At 34.4% G+C, this 21,416-nt stretch overlaps 2 protein-coding genes across 2 annotated transcripts; both read right to left on the bottom strand.

Annotated features, from left to right (window-relative positions):
* LOC111504346 (facilitated trehalose transporter Tret1-2 homolog) lies at positions 1 to 12,810 on the bottom strand. The gene is made up of 6 exons (XM_023158877.2): positions 12,572 to 12,810; positions 6,425 to 6,713; positions 6,023 to 6,201; positions 2,047 to 2,260; positions 513 to 713; positions 1 to 437 (listed from the first exon to the last, which is right to left on the bottom strand). Exons 1-6 carry the CDS (start codon positions 12,621 to 12,623, stop codon positions 5 to 7), a joined length of 1,368 nt encoding a protein of 455 aa, XP_023014645.2. The 5' UTR covers positions 12,624 to 12,810; the 3' UTR covers positions 1 to 4.
* Positions 12,811 to 16,786: 3,976 nt separating this feature from the next.
* On the bottom strand, positions 16,787 to 18,982 carry LOC111504316 (uncharacterized). Its single transcript, XM_023158834.2, has 3 exons — positions 18,666 to 18,982; positions 18,306 to 18,389; positions 16,787 to 17,143 (listed from the first exon to the last, which is right to left on the bottom strand). The coding sequence occupies exons 1-3, from the start codon at positions 18,942 to 18,944 to the stop codon at positions 16,913 to 16,915; spliced, it is 594 nt and encodes a 197-aa protein (XP_023014602.2). The 5' UTR covers positions 18,945 to 18,982; the 3' UTR covers positions 16,787 to 16,912.
* Positions 18,983 to 21,416: the final 2,434 nt, after the last annotated feature.

The following is a 21,416-nucleotide window of genomic DNA, read 5'->3' as shown; positions in this document are numbered from 1 at the left end:
TAGACTACTTATGGAGTATATCTTGTATCTCTTGTAACGTTTTACCCTTCGTCTCTATCACACAAAAAATGGTGAAAATTACTCCAATAATGGCACATGTTGAGAAAAATAAAAACAGCGGTCCCAGACCGAAAACTTCTATAACTTTCTCAAAGTAAAGGGTAAAAACGAATGCTATGGCCCAAATGAAGGTCGATACGGCAGCTGTTGAGAAAGATTTAAATTTGGGAGGAAAAAGTTCGGCCAAAATAGTCCAAGGCAATGGTCCTAAGCCTATGTTGAGAAAAATCAAATATGCTGTTAGCGTTATGACTGGTATACTGGAGAACGATTTGACGTTGATTCCTTGGCTCTCCAAACAGCAATACACTCCCAGGGGTACCTCTGAGATAACAATTCCAATGATGGAATAAAGAAGAATGGTTTTTCTGCCAAACCTGAAATAAAAACGGTCTTAATCAGTTAGACGGAGAAAGTAATAATTTTTTGCGTGAAATTATCGAATTTTTTACCTATCAGCTATGAAAGGAGTGACGAAACTGCTCAAGAACTGGATGGCCATAACAATGATTGTGCAATATTCTGGTTTCAATATCGTTCCTGATTCCTTGAAGATATCCGGACTGTAGAAAATGACTGCATTGATTCCAGATAATTGCTGAAACACCAGCAGGCTTGTCGATATTACAAGACCTTTGATAAGGGGTTTGGATCTGAAAATAGTTTTAATATGGGTTCACCGATGAAGATATATTATGAGATGGTCTCATACAGTGATGAGTATACCTACCACCTACGCCTGTGAAACCTGAATCAAACCAGGATATCGTGACTTTGAAAGTGCTGAAGATTTAGCATATATAGGACATTGCCAAAAAGGAGTAATGGAATAATGAAAATTTTCTCCTAAGACGTTAAAGTAGGAGAATATTTGTACGCATCAGACATGGTATTGCTTCAGAACTTGCTAGGTATTGATCAATATTTTTTTTGTGAATTACAGAAAAACTATGTAACATCATCACTGTATTTGTGAACAACGCCTCAGATATGAGGATATACGCTGATCCTTTGAGCTTACATCTCTGAGTGGGGATCATTGACAATCATTCTCGTGTTGTTCTATTCAACTCGATGAATTTATGTCAGTGTGAAGTTGACTTTTTACATCTGTATAAAGTTCTCATCACAATTTTTATATTTTTCAGATTGTGGAAGTTAGAAAAAAAGGCCAATGAAAAACCCTATTTCCTACATATAAAATAACTCACGTACAATATTCAATAATAGGGAATATTCTCAAATATTTTGTAGGTTGCTTCGTGTTGTGAATTATGATTTCATTGCTCTCAGTTGGGATATCTGTCATAAATGAATCTTATTTCGAAATTGTCCTATTATAAGTCATAGAAAAAGTACAGTATTCTATCCGCGAGGAATGTTCATTACTCGCTTATTGTTATTTTCACATATCACTCAATCTTTTTTATTCTCTTCATAAGCAAGTATTTTTCGGGATTATTGAAGATGTTATCAAATGAACTAATAAATTATGATTCGGGTGTAAGTTCAATAAAATTGATATAAAATTCAATGTTCATACTTTTTGAAACTTCTCACGAAAAAAATCAAAGACTAATTTCTTCTTATTGAGTGAATATTATCTCCCCATTAGAATTTTCTGATAAGAGAACAAAAAGGTGGGACCCAATACCTTCTGAAAGATATTGAAGTGGTATTTTTGAAAAATTTCGTACGCAATCTTCAACGATGCTCGAAATGTTTCCCAAATGAGTAATTTTAACCAAATCTCAACATTTTTGAGGAAATGTATAGCCAAACGTTATTATGAGAAATGCTACTGACAAGTTGAATTAATCCTTTCAATTGGATTTTGTTGTCACATTCATTTCAAAATATTTTTATATTTCAAAAACCCATTAATATCAAAAAAGATGATGAAAGGATGGACACCCTCACCTAAACAACAAAAAAAAAGAAATTTTCATAAATATCTTCTCCAATATAAGGACTGCTGAAACTCACCTGAAAATATCTAAAACATTAAATTCCTCTTTCAAATCTTGTACACTTGTTTGAATCTCCTGAAATTCCTCTTCCAATTCTTCAGGAGTTCTTCCGAGTTTTTTCAAAACTTGTTTTGCAAGATCATTCTGTTTTATAGAAACTAAATGGTAAGGGCTTTCCGTTCCAAAATAATAAAATGCGACCAGAAAAATCAGAGACGGTGCTGCCAAAACTGTAAAATATTATCAAACTGATGAATTTTCAAATTTGATGAAAATGTAGGAAAAATAGTTCGTAGGTTTCATTTTGAAGATAATGGGTTCTATTCTCAAACGATGACATATTGTGTCGCATGCGAGATTTTTGAATTGTGGAACGAAAAACTTCATTCCCCACTATCAAATATCACATTCAAAATGTTTTGTCAGATAAATTGTAGAGGTCTAGAGCAGTGTATGTCCATGACATGTTTCATGTGAAATGCGTGTTGATATATGTGAAAGATTTCATTTAGTTATTTCATAGGTTAGAAATGGCAGCTTTATTGAAAGCAAAGCATTTAGATTAGGTGAAGAATTGACCAAAGAGTTGACTCGAAATACCCCGTAACAATTTGTGGAACAGGGACAAAAATTCCATCAACTTCTCGAAGAAAAAGTGGCTTTTTCGTAGGCACTTTTTTGAGATTTGGTAGAGTCTTGAATACGACAAAATGTGCATTTCATAAGTTCGGATTTCCATTGTTTAATATAATATAAAATGATTTGAAATTCCTGTAAGAATCAATAAAATTGCCGACCACAAGAAATACACACAACGAGGAGAAACCAGCAAATCGGGAATAACAGAGCATGTTTGGACTCATCAACATAACATTCTAAACAAGGAGGAACACTTGTTTAGGAGAAAATTCAAAGGAGCCAGATATATGTTGTCCAACAACGCATTCAGCCAAGCTAGCATAAAGTTACGCAACAACGCAATAACGTGTGATTCCGTGTTAGGAATCACACGTTAAAAGGTAAGACCTCGTTAATCCTTAGCTCGCACAAGTTTCGACTTCTGAGGGTTGTCGTTCGTAGGGGTGCGATAGCTGGTTAACGGAAAAACATATTATAAACATATATTTTTTTTTTAACCTATAATCAAGCGGAAAACGGCCAACTCACGCCAAATGGTCAGCTCCCGCTAAAACCGATGAAGCGGAGAGAGGGAAGAGGGGATAGGTGAAAGCACTCGAATGACATATAAATAGTCAGCTCTCAGAGAAATGAGTTCAAGAGTCAGGCGATACTGTTCACCCGCAGGTTGGTACAACCGGAAGGCATCGTCACCTTCAACGGACAAGAGATTCCGTGGACCAGCAAAGCGACATACTTGGGGGTCATCTTAGACAGAAGATTAATATTTCAGTCTCATGTACGGCAGAGAATTGGAATGGCTAGACACGCCAGACAACGACTGGCACCTATCATAGGACGACGCAGAAGCAACATGGGATTGAAAGTGAAGTTGCTAATGATCAAAACCGTCCTCATGCCCATAATACTGTATGCCTGCACTACCTGGGGCCAGTGCGCACAGACATAGAGGAAGCAGATACAGTCGTTTATGAACGCGAGCGTAAGGGCCGCCGTAAACGCGCCGTACTATATCCCAAATAGATACATATACAGAGACTTAGACCTGGACACGCAATATGTGGACGTGTATATGAGAGAACACGCAGAAAGCGTGTTCGATAGAATCAGATCGCACAACAACCCAGCGCTACGCGATCTACACGATGCGTTGAACATGGATGACCCCAGGTTCCGAGAAAGGGACAAACATCCAAGGCCGACGAAGCAGAACCAAAGACCGCCCCCACGAGTCGCCGTCAGGCGACTCCGGTAAGCAAACAATTCAGATTTTCTTTCAGCAAGTTCACCGCAGAACAACTCGACCGCGATCCAATTATCCTTAGATTCACTGAGGAACGCCCGACGTTAACAGCAATAGCCGCCGGTTAGTTTTTGGGGGCCTCCATGCAAAAATTCAGTTAGGAATAGTCAGACAAAACACTTTTTACCGATCACGAAAGAATAGAACCTAAAGGCTGACTTTCGACCAAAAGAGGTCAGATGTCAATCTTGCTGAAGTGCCCAACAGTAAGTTGAGGACCGCTCGGAGAGCGAGGTTGGATGGAGTGGGGTAGTAGGTTCTCCTCGCTAAATAGCTGGGGGGCGGAAGCTTCTACTTCTGGGCACTCAACCCGGGAGGGGGAATGGGGGGAGAAATAAGTTCAGTCATCACCAGAAAATGATTGTGAATAGTAACATTCGAAAAGTCGTGAATTAACTTGGCTTGAAGTCTCTTAATTTTGATTTACATTTATTTTTAATTGTTCAATTCTCAATTGTTGCTTGTATTTCATTTCATTGTAATTTCAGTTTATTTTGCTTAATATAATTGTTTCTTTCAGCTGATATTTTTAATTTTATTGATTCTTTAAGGGATATCAAATCATTTTAAATCATATCAGACAATGAAAGTCCGAGCTAATGAAATGCACCATTGAATATTTTCAACCACATTCAAACAAACAACAAAATGTAAGAATTAAATAGCAATATATCAATATTGTTGTATGCGACGACTTCCATTCTACTCCAGTAGCTTGAAAAGATAAATCCACGAATATTTTATGTGAATTCAAATAGGTTCTGAAAAAATTAATGTTCTTAATAATATCATTTGAACTTCTTCTAGAAGGACCTCAAAATTATACAAGAGAATTTTCTGAAATACAAAAATGAAATATCAAGTCCATCAGTACGTATAGATCACGAATGGAACTTCCATGATCTGAGGAATTTTTTTTTTTCGCTCATCCTCATGAAGGGTTTGTATATTATCAGTTCTCATATACACTTGAATTTGCAATTATATCCTGAGTAATTTTTGGTACTTCATCTTTTCGTGACCCTAATTCCAACAATCTTGACCTTGATCTCTATATCAGTTTATACAGTTGTTGTATGTTTCTCATTTTTTCTAGGTGTATCACTTGCAGCTAAGGCCTTCGTATTTTGTTCACTCATTCTCTGAATGGATTCAACAGTTTTCTAATCAGAAGATAGCTTTTCAGTAGGGTAATTCTGCTAAAGAGCACATCAAAAAACTATATGTAGTTCAAATACCAGCTTTTAGCAGGTCTACAAAATTGACAGAATCATCTCGAATGTGTATTTTTTCAGTATTTACCTAAGTGATTTATCCAAGGGGCAGATTTTCACCAAATTATAAGCTGGATTTAATCTATGAGATTCGGTGAGTAAAATCATAACAAATAAAGTACTAAAATAGTTTCCATCTTGAACACTGGGAACATTGTTGAAACACATTCGTATAAAAATTAAAAAATAGTTTTTTCAATGATGTTTCGGCATCTTAGTAGATACTTTTGATGAAATTTCTGAGATTGTAGAACTTTTGAGGTGGTTATTTTCTTGAGTACGGTCTGGTAAACTGTTGAAATGAATTACGAATCTGAATTTGATTGAAATTGGGCCAGAAAATTCACACTCATGGAGCGTGATGTCGTATACTGGAATCTACGATTTTAAGTATTTTTCATCTATTCTATGCTCTGAAGTATGTTGAGTGACCCCATACTTGTCTGTTTTACCAAAATGAATGTGTGAAACATGCTCTTTGATACACATTATTATAGTTTGCTCAATTTGATACACGTACTTTTTGTCGTAATTCTCACTAGCCATCAAGTATATGAATTAACCTATCAATATAATGTAATAATTCCGGGCGAATTCATTAAATCATCCTCAGTATTGATCCAGTGTCTGATTAACGGAAAAACAGATTTTTTCATCAGATTGAAGGTAATGATTCATCTAGATGTGTATTAAAGCCTCTAACGAATTTCAAGATTCAGTTTTAGTATTCTCTTGATGGTGCATGAATAATGATTGTAATTAATTTCATACCATACCCAAATTGTATATCATCGATGACACAAATGGCCCAATACACACCGAAAAAAACATCCCCAGGCAAAAGAACGATGTCATGGAAGTGGTGAGTATGCCCCTGTTGTTTTTCGTTGATATTTCTCCTATGTACATTGCCAGTACTGTGAAAACGCCCCCAACACCAATTCCAGTAATAAATCTGCAATATGAGTTAATGATAATGATTGCTATACCTTTTGTAAAATCTTTTCGAACTTCCCATATTTTTTTTACAAACAAACCGAAAGACAAACTTCATACAAACAGATATTCCACCTCCAAACACTGAATTAAAATAATCAAATTCAAAGAATTTGCCAACACTCACTTCCCCATTGAAGGTTGATATAAAATACATTCAGAATATTATTGTTGAAACTCACCTCCCTAAACAGAACATTTTCACATTCGCTCCGAAAGACATCATCATATAACCAGCAAAATAGGGAATTGCTAGATATAGTAAAGTTGGTTTCCTTCCTATTCTATCTGCCATATATCCAAATAGAAAGGGGCAAAGTGCAGCACCGAAAAGAGGAAGAGATGATATCCAAGACGACTCCTCAAGAGTTATTTCTCTCCCAAATGGGCCCATGGTAATATCAACAGGGTCGTCTGACACTGGAGCCGACCAAGTTAATACAGTACCAGCGGTGAAACATAGTAGATTGGCTGAAAAAAAATACTTGTTTCATCTTTCATGGCACTCTCATCAGTACATAATATGAAAAAAATGAACAAGCTGCGTCTGTCTGCCTGAACGCAATCAACTGAAAAACAAATGAATATATTTTTATATAAGTATACGTCTTTTACCAATGGCTGGAGTAATTCCAGGGAAAGTTTGTATACAACTGATATTTTTTGTAAAAGAAATATTTTTTGTGTGATTTAGCTACACATTGTTCCTCTTTTGCGCTTCTAGAAAAAAGTCCGCTATGGCATATGCCTATCTGTCAAGGACAGCTTACTATACCCATTCCATTGTTTAAAATTATGATCGCATGAAATGTGGTAATCGAAAAGCTATTTAGACAAAAACAATATTGTCACGATATTAATTCTCATCATGCACATTAACCTGCCCTTTTAACCATAAAGTTCAGATTGATATCTCAGGAGTGATTGTTGAATGGAATTAATATTCCTAAATTTGTTGGGGTTTATAACCTTCCACGATCAAAAAAGGTAATGCTCAAGTGTGGATATGGGCAAATTGAAAATTTCACCCCAAAAAGTTATTGTCTGATATAAGCCTTTGAAAAGTTCAATTACTAACTGATTTTATTTATAATTTTCTCCTATAAATGAACTTTATTATTGAAAAAATCAAATTTCCCGTATTTCGCTCCTTCAAAACAGCTGACGATTCGAAAAAGTCCTTTTCCTTTCATGCAAAATTACTTTCGAATGCGACTTTTTGAGAATGTGTGTATTCAATTTGACAAAAGTCAAAGGAATAAAATGTTGAGATGTCATATTCGATAATCTACAAAAAACACACACTCAGAATATTTGGCGAAAACTCAATTCAGGGTAATATTTTCGTCCTCAACCTCTCGACTTAAGAGTAACCAAGTACGATCTATTTTTACAGAGTTAGTTGAAATACACTGCCATAAATAAATGAGCGAATACATTTGGTGTTTTTTTGAAGCTCTTTCCTAATTATGTTTGTTTCATTTCATTTCAGTGCACTATATTAATTAACACGTTTTCATTAGCTTCACCTATATGTATGTATGTATGTATGTTTGTTTGTAACACTCAAGCTCGGGATCTGTATTTGACAGAATTATCGACATTATTGCTTGATCTATTCGCGGGCAGATGACACTATACGGAACCTCCTTGATATAATTCGAACTCACTTTACATGCATTTCTTCATTTGAAAAAAGGATTTTTTTCACTAACACGCGCGCCTGCTGCCTTATTTTTAATTAATACATTTATATTAGCTTCACCTGTATGTATAAATGTTTGTTTGTAGCTCTTCTTTCCCGTTTGAATTCTCGGGATCTGTATTTGACAGAAATATCGACATTATTGCTTGATCTATTCGCGGGCAGATGGCGCTGTACGTAACCTCCTTAATATAATTCGAACTCACTTTACATATATTTCTCCATTTGAAAACACGCTTTTATAGCATACGAAATTAAAAAAATGAAAAATAAACATAGTTTAAAAAAACTGAAAAACACGCTTTTGAAAAACATCGAACTTCACCTGTTTGTATGTATGTTTGTTTGTAGCTCTTCTTTCCCTTTTGAATGCTCGGGATCTGTATTTTCGACATTAATGTTTGATCTATTCGCGGGCAGATGGCGCTGTACGTAACCTCCTTAATATAATTCGAACTCACTTTACATATATTTCTCCATTTGAAAACACGCTTTTATAGCATACGAAATTAAAAAAATGAAAAATAAACATAGTTTAAAAAAACTGAAAAACACGCTTTTGAAAAACATCGAACTTCACCTGTTTGTATGTATGTTTGTTTGTAGCTCTTCTTTCCCTTTTGAATGCTCGGGATCTGTATTTTCGACATTAATGTTTGATCTATTCGCGGGCAGATGGCGCTGTACATAACCTCCTCAATATAATTCGAACTCACTTCACATGTATTTCTTCATTTAAAAACACACTTCTATAGTATACGAAATTAAAAAATGAAAAATAAATATAGTTTGAAAAAACTAAAAAATACGCTTTTAAACAAATCGAAATGAAAAGTTAAATATATTTTTTTGAATAAGCTTAAAACAATAACAAACGAAAAATACCAGTATTATTGCGAAAAAAACGTGGGCGCTTTGTGCCACATTTTTTGTATGTGTGTTTTTTGTATCAAGGGCCCGTCGCTTTTTTCACAATAATACTAGTATTTTTCGTTCGTTATTGTTTCAAGCTTATTTGAAAAAATATTTTTAACTTTTCAGTTCGATGTTCTTTAAAAGAGTGTTTTTTAAAACTATCTATATCTTTATATCTTTAACTATATCTTTAACTATATCTATTTCAAAATATGCTCGATGTATTGGTAGTTCTAAAAGTTGTTCTAACATCATTTCTGTCAGAATTTTTTGGACGAGCCGGGCATATGAGCTATGACTTTAGTTATCTGATGCGTGGACTCCTGTTTTCACTAAATTCATTGAACTCTTTCTACTTGCTATCCTGGATATGCGTTTTCTTTCAATACAGTTTTGATAATAGTTCTTCTTTTCCTAAATTCCGAACTGAACTGATTAACCTTCTTAGACACTAGCATAATAATTAGTTTTTAGTGGAGATATCTATTGGTTTGAATTTTCTGTCGATTAACATATTCGTATGAGTGTGCCAGATCATCGATACCCGGAATCAAATCAACTGTGGGGGTACCAAAGTATTTGGTACGTAACCAAATTGGGAGAAATCTTCATAACAGTGACTGTCCAAGTAAAGAACTGCCTCAAGAAAGCAGGAATCGGCTCTGAACAAATACAGAGCTACTCAATGAACACTGTTCATTGAGAGGACGAAAAAGAGTTATTACACGGAGACCATAATAACTGCAGAGGGATATAGAGACAGAGGGATAGATGCAGCTCGTCATATTTCATGTAAATAAACGCATTGGATCACAAAAGGCAAACAATTCATGGACAACCCAAATCATGTCTGGAGGAATATAACATTCATCCGACAGGAGAACCTGCATAAAGTAGTACAGGGGAAAGATTGTTGGAATGGGTGTCATATAAAAGAGGAAGAAAAACGCCATAAGCCCATGAATTACTGACTAACTGAACCCATCAAAGTTTTATATTACATAGTTTTCGGCGTGAACTTTTCAGTTTGCCTTTTATTACACTCGAGCAGGAACAGGAAAAAGTCACAGGGGACAAATCTGGTAAATACGGTGACTGGGGCATGAATCCCTGACGTTTTTTTCGTATTGCTTCTCGCAAGCGGCTCATAACTTCAATATAATCCTCCTTATTCACCATATAACCCTATGGCAAAAACTCCTGATGCACTACGTCACAGTAATCGAAAAAAACAGTGAGCCAAACCTTGACAGTTGATCGAACTTGGCGTTCTTTTTTTGTCCCAATGTAAGACTTAGCTGTCTTCCATTGGGACGATTGGACTTTGGATTCGATATCATATGACCATACACCATATGCAATTCAACGAATTTAATAAGTATCTGCTTATGGCGACATGTGTAACAAAATATTATTGGGAATTCTGAGAATATTGTCAAACATCCTATATGGAACCGAAACTTTCTTAATTGAAAGTACTTGAATTCTCTTCAAATAATTATGAAATATTTCTGGCAAGTTTGCTATTTCTTGACAAAATATTGTTTTCAAAGTCATCTTGCATATGTTAGTTGTATTTTCTTTTATTTTTTGAAATTGACAAGAGGTATCCATTTGCGAGAATAAATAAACATATACATTCACTATGCATTGATTTCGAAATGTCATAACTGAACACTTAATTGATGACGAAAAGATATTGATATGTCAATGTATGTTCAGTTATTATTATTATTATTATATGAAGTAAATCACTTTCATTCGAAGAGATTCGAAAGAAGAAATGTATATCATCCGTTCGAAAATAAAGAAAATAAATAGTTTAATAATTTCTACGTACTCAATCGTGCAAATTGAATATACAATGTAAAGTTAGATCTCAGGAAGAAATAGTCGTAAGTTTGTTGATTTATTCCATGATTCAATGATTCAACACATTTTCAAAATTTTCAAATGGAAGACCTCAAATAATCAAGATTTGCGTTAGACCCAATTCACATAGAACAGACGTCTGGCAGAGTCATTGCTTCGGCATGGCAGGGACGTGGGGGATGTGGCATGTGCAAAGCACATAGAGATGCGGGACAGTGACGAGAAAGGACGACAGTAACCTGTTGGTTTTGTTTACATGGGTGAGATGCGGAAGGGACAAAGGTCGTCGCCTCGTCTCTGACAAACGCCCATTCTGTGTGAATTGGGCCTTAGGATGCTAACGTGCTTTTATGTGATAAATTGTAAAAAATACACTGACTAGAGTAGGAACATATCTGAGAACAATTTTTATTTGATCTGAAATGAAAAATTGGGATTTTATTTCGGATTTGGATTACAAATTGCCAAAAGCCATGGAAATAAATGATTCAGTGAAAATTGAAGAAATGAAGAATGAGCACCACCAGGAGGCAGTTGGTTTGAGTTGAACTGTTACCAAACTGACACATATCGAAAATGAAAATCCCAAAATAGTCAGCTTTCAACTGAATGAATTCTATCAGCCACAGGCCACAGACGATCTATAGCGGAATAATTTCTCTATAAAGGGTGACGCAGTTTATAGGTCTAGAAAAATTATACGGCGGCACATGTCTTTGGTAATTAGAGAGTTATTTAGATGGATACCATATTAATCGTTATCAAATCATATTAGTTAGGTACTTAAAAAATTTTACACAGATTTTAACTGCCATTCATATCATAAAATTAATGGCAAAATTAAAACTGTCACGTGAAAAAATATATTCAAGCGAACTCACAAACTAATGCGGCTCACTTATTGCAATTGCGTTGGTTTCGAATCAAAGGTTATTATTATCAGTCACAAGTTGATGTGAAACTATGACAGAAAAAAAATGTAGTCCTATGTGTCCTGCTATCCGTGTGAACCCGGGTAGGGTCGTTATTTATATACATATACAACATATTCATAGGGGTAGATTGAGAACTTACTTTAGAGTAGAAATAATAATATCAATTATCGATACATTTAATTTTTCAAAATGAATAATTTGAGAACTATCAACATCATTATTCTCGAATATTGCAATTCAACACTCAATAAAAGATTCAAGTAGCTAGAATAATTTCACAGATTGATCCTGGACCATACTGACAAAGTTGAGATGCCATTATACGAGGTATGAGTCTCTAATAAGTGATAACACCAAATCCGTCATCATTGTAATAATTTTGAAGCAGTTGTTTGTGAATTTTTACTCTAACTGAATATACATCACGTCGGTGTTAATACAAGTAATTGTTGAATCTTATTACCCCAATATATTTCTCAATGAATAATTTTCTTTTCTATATTTTTCTATTCCAAAATACAGGTTGTTTATTAGAAATACTTTCAACAAAATTTCATTCTCTAGGCTTTCACAATAATTCTTTTACAATTATGCCAAATCGAATTAGCCTCGATCATAAATTGGTTTCAGAAAATGTATAAATCTTTTAAACCATTTCAAATAACAATGAAAATATTGGCACTTTCGAAATCTATTTTGTTACTTACTCATAAACCTCGTATGTCTTGTATGATTACAAAATTCTTGTAAATAACAAAGTTCCACAATGGACTGTTTACCACCAGTTTTAATTGATGTTGACGTTAAGTCATCATATGTGTTATATTAAAAAAAAAACACATAACATATTTCAATATATTTCCTTGAATATACAATTACATAAAAGGTGAATTCTACCTTACCTATGTTTGCTGGTAGATACACATAATCAAGATACCGTTTTTGAGAAAACATGTCACTTGCACCAAAACAATTTCTATTCAATCTATAATATGAAACTTCAAAAAATTATTCAACTTTGACCTACACAAACTCTAATGATGTTTTTATTGACAGAACACGACGTATTTACGATGTGACTAAAATCATTCAATAGAATATATATTACGATAACGTGATACACGATCTTGTCTGCAGTTTCAAGAGAAATGTTCTGGGGAATACCAACAGAAATACCAGTTAATACGAGGTTCAATGAGAAACTTGTAATTTGTGTTATGTATCGACCTGAAAATTAGGGTTTTTATATTCTGATAAAATACTGCATTGAAAACAAATATTCATTCGTTTAACCTATTCTTATATCTGTATAATTCAAAAATGATTTTGAACTTTGTACTTTTCATAACTGTATAAGGCATGGTAATGATAAACCGTTCCATGAATATTCTATAAATCAGCAAATGAGAATGAATCATAAATAAAATATTTAAAAAAATATTCATTGTTTCTTCCAGTGAAAGTTTCTCCCAGTACTGGATTACTTTTGAGAAATGATTCATGCTGATGAAAGATTATTCGATGAACATTTCACAAATGAGGAATTGTGAAAAACTAATTACATGAAACACAAGTTGTTTCAATATGAATCTTCTTCGTTCATCAGAAGTGAAGTTCAGTCTTTGAGAGATTCAACTTTATCTTATTCCTCTCCGTGTATGGTACAACTAACGAATTAACCTATCCATGTAAATTTGCAGCTATCTTGTTGCCACTTCGCTTGAGTATGAATGCGCATATATCGCGGTGTCGTGCGCGTATATGCCTACATTCGTTTTTGGCAACATAAGGGAGTCGTAGGTGTAGAGAGTATTAGTGTGGGGATAGACAGAACTCTTACGGAACACTCGCTTTCATTGTAGAGATAGCTTGGTGTATTCTATTCCTGAATTTTCGTGTGCCCTTATTCATGATACGTCCACATCTTCGTGATATATCCTTCTGTCCTACGTGTCAAACGCCTCATGTATGTCTAGGAGGACCACGACTGTATCATTTTTCTGGTGAAAGACCTCCTTTTTTTCCGTGAACCAGGCGGACCAGTTGCGAGGTCGTGTTGCAACCTCACCCGAAGCCGAACTGTTCCTCCGAGATAAGTTTCAGCCTCTTTTCCAGACGAAGGAGTCTGCTCAATAGAATTTTGTCAATGACCTTGGCGACCACATTAAGCAGTGGAATCGGCATGTAGCTCTCTTTCATATTTTTCGGTTTACCTGGTTTATGAATAGGTACTACCTCAGCGCGCTTTAGACAATCTGGGTAATGCTGGAATTAAAAAATCGCCTTTATGATACGCACTACTTGCACGCGACCATACGCGGTGGGTTTCGGAGTTGAACCGCCTCAACACCATTGCTACCCGGTGCTTGGTTCATGGGCAGATATTTCACTTTCGACTTCACTTCTTCAAAGTCTTTTAGTATTTTCCCCAGTGTGTCATCGCTCAGGCATGGTGGGGACATAGATCGCACCCTTGTAGCCGTTTCGGAGACACTTCTATGTTCTTCTGTTATATCTGGAGTGGTGAACATTGTAAAAATATTCACCGAACATTCTGGCCTTCTGATTGTCGGTTACCGAATGTACATTACTGTTCCCTATGGTAGGCATGGGTTCGTATCTGTTGTCAATACGCCTCGCCATCCTACACAGGGAGTTGTCCTGAACATTCAACCTCTCCAGTTTCTCTTTCCACCGGGCTTAAGTGAACTCATTTATTTGTATATTTACCATTGCAGTTGGTCGTGGCCCTCAACCACGACCAACCTTGTAGATTTGTCCCACGCAACTGTATGTTTTCAATTAATGTTTCAGTGGTTTCATTCAAGTTTTGAACGGTGATCTGTCTCTGTATGTTAGAGAGTTTGTTGAACTCGGATCTGAAGATGGTCCAGTCCGTGACCATATAGTTACATTACTTTTTCACAGACTCAGGCTGTTCTCTATTTGGACTCAAAACCACGGAACAGTGATACGAGCTCAACTCATACACCGCCGTTAGGTCTGAGAGATCTCTTATGTTCTTGTTTATCAAAAGGTCAATCATATTTGGTGACGCGCTGTTCCACAAGTAATGAGTAGCTTCATCAGAGTATTTAATAACAACGTTGTTGTTAAGTGGATACCCTCAAAAGATTTTACGATTGGCGTTTGGTTGATTGAAGCAGTTCCACTCTCGTCTCCTGGCGTCCAGGTCTTCTACAAAAAGACACTTGTCTTATTCCGAAACATCATATAGTATTTGATAGAGGTGAAAATTTCAGTTACATGAAACAGTGTTATCTTCAATGGCAAACATTCGATGTTTCGAAATAAGACACTTGTCTTATTGCCTCTTCAGTACCAATTTGGGTAATATTACGAAATGAAGCACTCTATTCTTTTATAAAATTACTATTTTATGTCACGAGTGAATTGAATTTACTTGTCATCGTAATGACATTCATTCAGTTATTCGATTCATTCCTAGCCATAGGAATCTTGTTTGAATTGTAAGAGGTATATTTTTTGGAAAGTAAAGAGTTTATTCTGAAATCAATTACTTATTTTGGAAAATTCACATATTTTTTGTATGGAGAAGTAGAAATCTAAACCATTTCTTTCCAAAAAGTAATCTACTTTTTTCAGGTTATAGATATTCAAGTCTTGTAACAGTTTTAAAATTATAGAAAAATATCTTCATTTTACAAAGTCATAAATCATTTTTTAATTTCTTCTGTTAGTATTGTATTCAATTCAGTTTATACATGTTATACCAAAAATATATTCATTTATCAGAACATTCAACAAGAGTGGTAAAAATATATTTTCATTTCCATATAGAGAAATAGCATCTGATTGAATAACAGGATCAAACGTTCATGGGAGAACTTTTTAGCACTCTAAGCGACTAGATTGAGATATTTCAATTTTATAGCTCTGTTAACATAACACTCGGATTAGCCTGTAGTTCAATTTGCATATGCGAGGTGTACAGACTGTGTATGGGATATTGTCTTCGCAAAGTTACTTAGTACTTTGAAGTAACTGTCACATATTTGCAGGAAATAAGAAGTATGTTGTCATCAACAGAGCAAAATATTGGATTCCAAATCTTTTCCAATTGGTTGTTGATGTTACAATAGAAAAAGAGTTGAAAACAACATTGACATTGAAGCTATTAGTGAAAAAAACTAACGATGATCACAGTCTTTCAAAAAGTTGGGAAACTACGAACAGAAACGATGAGGCAAACTATAGTATCTAAGTTAAACTATTTTTTGAGAAAGACAGTTTTTGGCTTTCTACTACTCCATCTTGATACAAAAATCTGATGATCTTCCAAAGGAAGGAAGGAAGAAATCAATTTATAAAAAGTCACTCTATACATAGATGTGTAGAGCATGCAAAGAAGTATTTTTCAGACACAAACTGGAAGGAAAAGCCTTGCTGAAACAGCTACTTTCATATAAACTTTGAATTACACAAAAGAAAAATTCTTTCGAAACAAATAGTTCTATAATATTATCCAGATTGGTACTGATGAGCCTTAAGGCAAGTGTCTTAAGGCGAAACATCGATTTCTACCCGTGAGGATGACAGTGTTCCATGTAAGTAAAATTTTTACCTTTCATTTAGTGTACTGTGTAGAAATCATGTGATTGATATCTGAGTTAATTCCATAACGACAAACAATTTTTTGTATAATTTAGTGTTCATATAAAAGTATTTGTTTCGAAATCATTTTTCTTTCGTGTAATGTTTATATGAAAGTAGCTGTTTCAGAAGGGTTTGCTCTTCCAGTTTGTGTCTGAAAGTTACTCCTTTGCATGATCTATACATCTATGTATAGAGTTACTTCTTTTGAAATTAATTGGTATCTTCCTTTCTTTGGAAGATTCCTATATTTTTTATATCAAGATGGAGTAGTAGAAAGCCAAAAACTTTCTTTCTCAATTTTTTTTAATTATTTTTCCAAAGTTGTGAATTCTTTCAATATGGTTTTTTGCTACTTCAATTTTGCTAGCATTTTTCATCAAATACAAACGAGAAACCGAACAATATGAAACCGAATTATTAAGCTGAATTTAGAAAAAATCATACATAGTGACTGAGACTGAGACGGAATACAGTAAAGCTCCGAGATTTCTTTTCATATTTGTTGTGTAAAACAAAATGAGTAGGTAATTGGGAGAAATCAATGTGGGTGGCATGGGTAAGTTGTTAGAAACGCAAGGTTCTACATGCACAAAAACTAATATTTTTTATTCTTCTAGGAACTTTTGGAAAACATCTGCATAGCTCACGTTGATGACCACTCTCTTCTTTTCAAATTTGGCAATCTCATCTTTGTCCAGTTTCTTTAATTTCTTCAAAATCTCCAACAACCTGTTTTTTACTACTATCGTTCTAGCCGCCCAGATGAATTTATTGAGAGCCAAATATCTTTTGAACCACGGTTCTAGGTTGCATACCATTTGGCATTGATTCGGTATCTGAAAATATCAAATATCACTGAACCTCTGTGTCCCCCTCCCATTAACACATCGTGGGAGGGCAGTCACTGATATTTGTCGCTAAGTCTAGCTATTGTCTAGTTGATATAGAAATGAAATATACTGAAAGACAAGGACATTTTTAATATAAAAGTAGTTACTCCCGGAACTCTACCTACATTATTTATATTCTTAATTCAACTCTGCGCGCCAATTACGGCAGAAAACGCACCGCCGTTGATACTATACCAAATGATATATTATTTTGGAATTATACAAACTGTAATAAAACTGAGTAGAGAAAAGTGTCTCCTATATATTTCAGTGTCCTTATAAAAGTATTTGTTTCGAAAGAATGTTTTTTTCGTGTCATTCAATGTTTATATGAAAGTAGCTGTTTAAGGAGGGCTTTCTACCAGTTTGTATCTGGAAGTTGCTTCTTGGCATGATCTACACATCCATGTATAGAGTTTGTATCAAGGTGAAGTAGTAGAAAGCCAAAAGCTATCCTTCCCAAAAAAAAAAAAAAAATTTATATATCAGAATAATGATGTTGACTTTTTTCTCAAATGTTTCACAACCAACAAAGCCAATAATTAATGCTGGATATAATTCTCCACGTCATCTGTTCATAAACCATTCATGTTGTCATGAAAAAAAATTACTTCGTGAAAATATTCTCGTGAAACTTTTTTCATTGTTTACAATTGTTTTTCATTTTGTAATTGTATAAATCATTGGTTAAAGCATTGTACGAACTGCCATTTTTTAAAGAAAAAAAAGGTTTTCAAAATCAATTCAATTGTTTATGAAATACGATAACGATAACGGCTATTGAAATCGTTTTTATAAAAGATCGAATAATCTTTGAAATGATTCAAAAACCGAAGTTGTAGATAATGATTGAGTGTTACGGCAATTCAAAAAGTATTTCGTATTTTTCATGATTTATAACTTACTAAATGAAGCGAATACGTCCTTAGACCTTCAGGATAACTTTGCTCAGTGGCTAAATATTTGTCAAATTATGTTTTATTCATATCTATATCTTTCAGAAATTATATTATTTCAGAACTCATTCAATGACGTTTCAAGAGCAATAATAATATTTTTTCAATATCATCACTTCATCTCAATTGTATTCGTCACGCTGTCAACTTACGTGATGTATCGGTCTCTCCGTTCTACGTCTGATTTGTCTCCCATTAGGATCATGTTCGTCCCCTTGCGCCTTATTTTTATTGTCCTGAAAACAAAAAACATATTTTCAGTAAAACTTAATTATCTAACTAAACTTGAACAAATACTCTTCCAAAAGTCATGTGTCTTGAACATGGAATAGTGAGACAGAAAAATAATTCAAAATCTTGAAAACCTAACACAATACTTCATTTTGGTTCTCAACAGACAGTTATAAAGTAATGTAGCGTTTTCTATCACGATTAATAAACACATCAATTATCAAAAGTAATTATTACAATCAGCTCAACCATATGGCGAATACCTAATCAGAAATTCATACCACATTTTCATTTAAGAATTCACAATTCAACATATCCATATAATCACCATGCAATCTTCTTCCAGTACAAATGAGTGTATCTTGAACCATTCTGTTGTAGTTCTTACATGCCTCATAAAATTGTTTTTTTTTCTTATTATATATGTTGTAGTTTTCATCATCATAGTTGTCAAACGGACCTAGTAAGTTCTCATATGGACGAACTTTTGGAGGCTTTGCTATTATTTTTTTATTTACCTCAGATTGTGTGAGAATTTTCGTATCAAATGATGTTGACATTTTTGACGTTTCATATGAACCGCTGAATAATTGAATAGATAGACAATATCCAAAGCCTTGGCCTTCTTCATTCATCATCTTTGTGAGTTATAGGTCATGAATTTTAAGATGAGTTGCTATGGGTTGCTCAGGAGAGCTTTTCTTTAGTTTCAGGCAGTAGAAATGTCAAGCGAATTCGACAAAACAGTGGCGTGATTTCGCAGTACTGTATTCCTTAACGATTTCTTCACAAACTGAGATAATTTTATCCTCTCACTAATTCCACTGGTCATAAGGAAAATTTAATTTTACTGAAAATAATTTTGTATTATTCATATGGATGACTTTGATCTACTAATTTGTTAATATTAGCTGATGATTATAGGTAAATTTGTGAAGTAACTACTATATTTCTCACTTCCTAAACGATTCAATTATGTATGCCTTTGGAACAGCCAATTTGAAATGATTTATTACACAGCTACTTGAAGAAATGAACTATAAAACTACAAATACAATAGCTTCAATATGGGTTTTCATCAAGTGTCGGCCAGTTCTATTCAAATAAATAGACTATAGTTTTTTTTCATATGCATATCAAACTCCTCTTCATGTATTTCATCAGTTCGGACTTCCATTGTCTAATATAATATAAATTGATTTGTATGTACTGATTCTGTTTGGTGTATCATTTGCAAGGGTAATGCAATGATGCTTTTTGTTAACTTTGACAAAAAAGCATCAGCACTTGGATTTGTGAAAGTGGAATTTGGCCACATTTTCATCCGATCTCCTTTCTCTTTTCTACTCCCTCGTTTAAACAATAAGGTTTAAACAGTGGGGGTGAAAGAGTACCTACTCTCATTTGTTTGAAGGTGGTTGACAATGTTTCGTGGAGTATTTCATCAGTTCGGATTTCCATTGTCTAATATAATATAAATTGATTTGGAATCCTTGAAAAAAAAAATTAAAAAGGTTAAACGAAAATAACAATTTTATTAAACACAAAACTGATATTACAAAGAAATAACATATAAGCAACAACCAAAAAATAAAAATTCAAATATTAATAAGAGCAAAAAATTAAAATATATCATTAATAAAAAATGAAAACAAATGTTTTGGTTTTTATTTTTTGGTAGTTGCTTGTATGTTATTTCTTTGTAATTTCAGTTTTTTGTTTAATAAAATTGTTATTTGTGGTTAATCTTTTTATTTTTTTTTCAGGGATTTCAAAACAATTTATATTATATTAGACAATGGAAGTCAGAACTGATGAAACATAACTACTCGTTTGTATCGAGAATATTGATGCAGACATCAAATTTAGATCATAAACTGATAAAAGGATCTAATACGAACGATTAGATACGAACTTCCATTTTTTTTCATTACCAGTTTTTCAGATGTATTCGAAAAGAAAATTCCTGTTTTTTGTGTGAATTATCTATTTTTTTGGAGACAAATTCATAATACCTACACGGGATCTGAGAAGAAGTAAAGGGTCCCCCACCAGGGACTTCCGAACTTTGACAATTGATAAAGGCCATCTTGCTACAAATGTTGCTATAAATGTTGACAACAAATTAGTTGTCATTCATTCAGTCCGTTTTGTCAGATCACCGAATAAGGATAGAGCATTCAACAGCATGTGCAAATGACAAAACAGTTTTATCAAAATAGATGTTCTGTTCGGGCAACGCACTGCGCACTTTGCTCATAATCGTCATACCGAGACGACTATTCGTCGATGTCTGTGAGAGTGTGCAGGAGAATCCGTGGCGAACGATTTCAAGTCGCTCACAAGATTCCGGCTTTTCGCAGACCACAACTTAGCAAATTTTAAGTCGTGACTTGTTCCTGCATCCGTACAAAGTTCAGCTCTGACCCAGGGACTAAAAGTAAACAACCAAAGACAACGACGTGTGTTCGCTGAATGGGCACTGGAGCGGTTGACAGCTGACCCCAATTTCAATCGAAAAATCAATTTCAGCCCGTTTCTGGATGAAAGACTACGTGAACAAACAAAATTGTCGAATTTAGGACGATTCTTATCCTAACCGAAACGGAATCAGGTCTTTAGAGTTCGGCAGAGCCGTACTCTTATCATCTAACCTGAAAGACCACTCACCATATAAACTAATCGGCTTCGTTAAGAATATGGGTTTGTTTGGGTGAGAATAGGTGTGAGCCACAATAAACCCTTGCGGGTTGCGGAAGAAGGTCGAATAAACCTACTCACTTTGGACCTAACCTATCCTAATGAAATCCAAGAGCGTCCAATGCATCCAAAAAAAGTCACTGTTTGGTGTGGATTTTGGGGAAAATTGTACTTTCACGGATTTTCGCGTTTTTTTCTAGGATGATACTACATGATGGTAGAAATTCAGAACACTTTTCATTTGCAGTCGAACTCAATTAGTTATCGAGATATAGCCTGTGAAAGTTTGTATGATGTCATATGTTACCGTTTTTTAAGCAATGAACGATTGC

Source organism: Leptinotarsa decemlineata, unplaced genomic scaffold (assembly GCF_025532065.1).
Source record: "Leptinotarsa decemlineata unplaced genomic scaffold, Ldec_3_MD MMD2_tig00000133_RagTag_RagTag, whole genome shotgun sequence".
Lineage (NCBI taxonomy): Eukaryota > Metazoa > Arthropoda > Insecta > Coleoptera > Chrysomelidae > Leptinotarsa > Leptinotarsa decemlineata.
Note: the sequence above shows the minus strand (reverse complement) of the source record. Positions and strands in the feature narration are given on the sequence as shown.

Coding starts and splice junctions, on each gene's coding strand:
- LOC111504346 (XM_023158877.2), bottom strand. CDS start 12,623: ATGTTTTCTCAAAAACGGTATCTTGATTATGTGTATCTACCAGCAAAC. Junction 6,202..6,424: donor AAAATGTTCTGTTTAGGGAG/GTGAGTTTCAAC, acceptor CTCATATTGCAG/ATTTATTACTGGAATTGGTG. Junction 2,261..6,022: donor ATCGATGATATACAATTTGG/GTATGGTATGAA, acceptor AATATTTTACAG/TTTTGGCAGCACCGTCTCTG.
- LOC111504316 (XM_023158834.2), bottom strand. CDS start 18,944: ATGTCAACATCATTTGATACGAAAATTCTCACACAATCTGAGGTAAAT. Junction 18,390..18,665: donor AATTCTTAAATGAAAATGTG/GTATGAATTTCT, acceptor TTTTGTTTTCAG/GACAATAAAAATAAGGCGCA. Junction 17,144..18,305: donor CGGAGAGACCGATACATCAC/GTAAGTTGACAG, acceptor TGATATTTTCAG/ATACCGAATCAATGCCAAAT.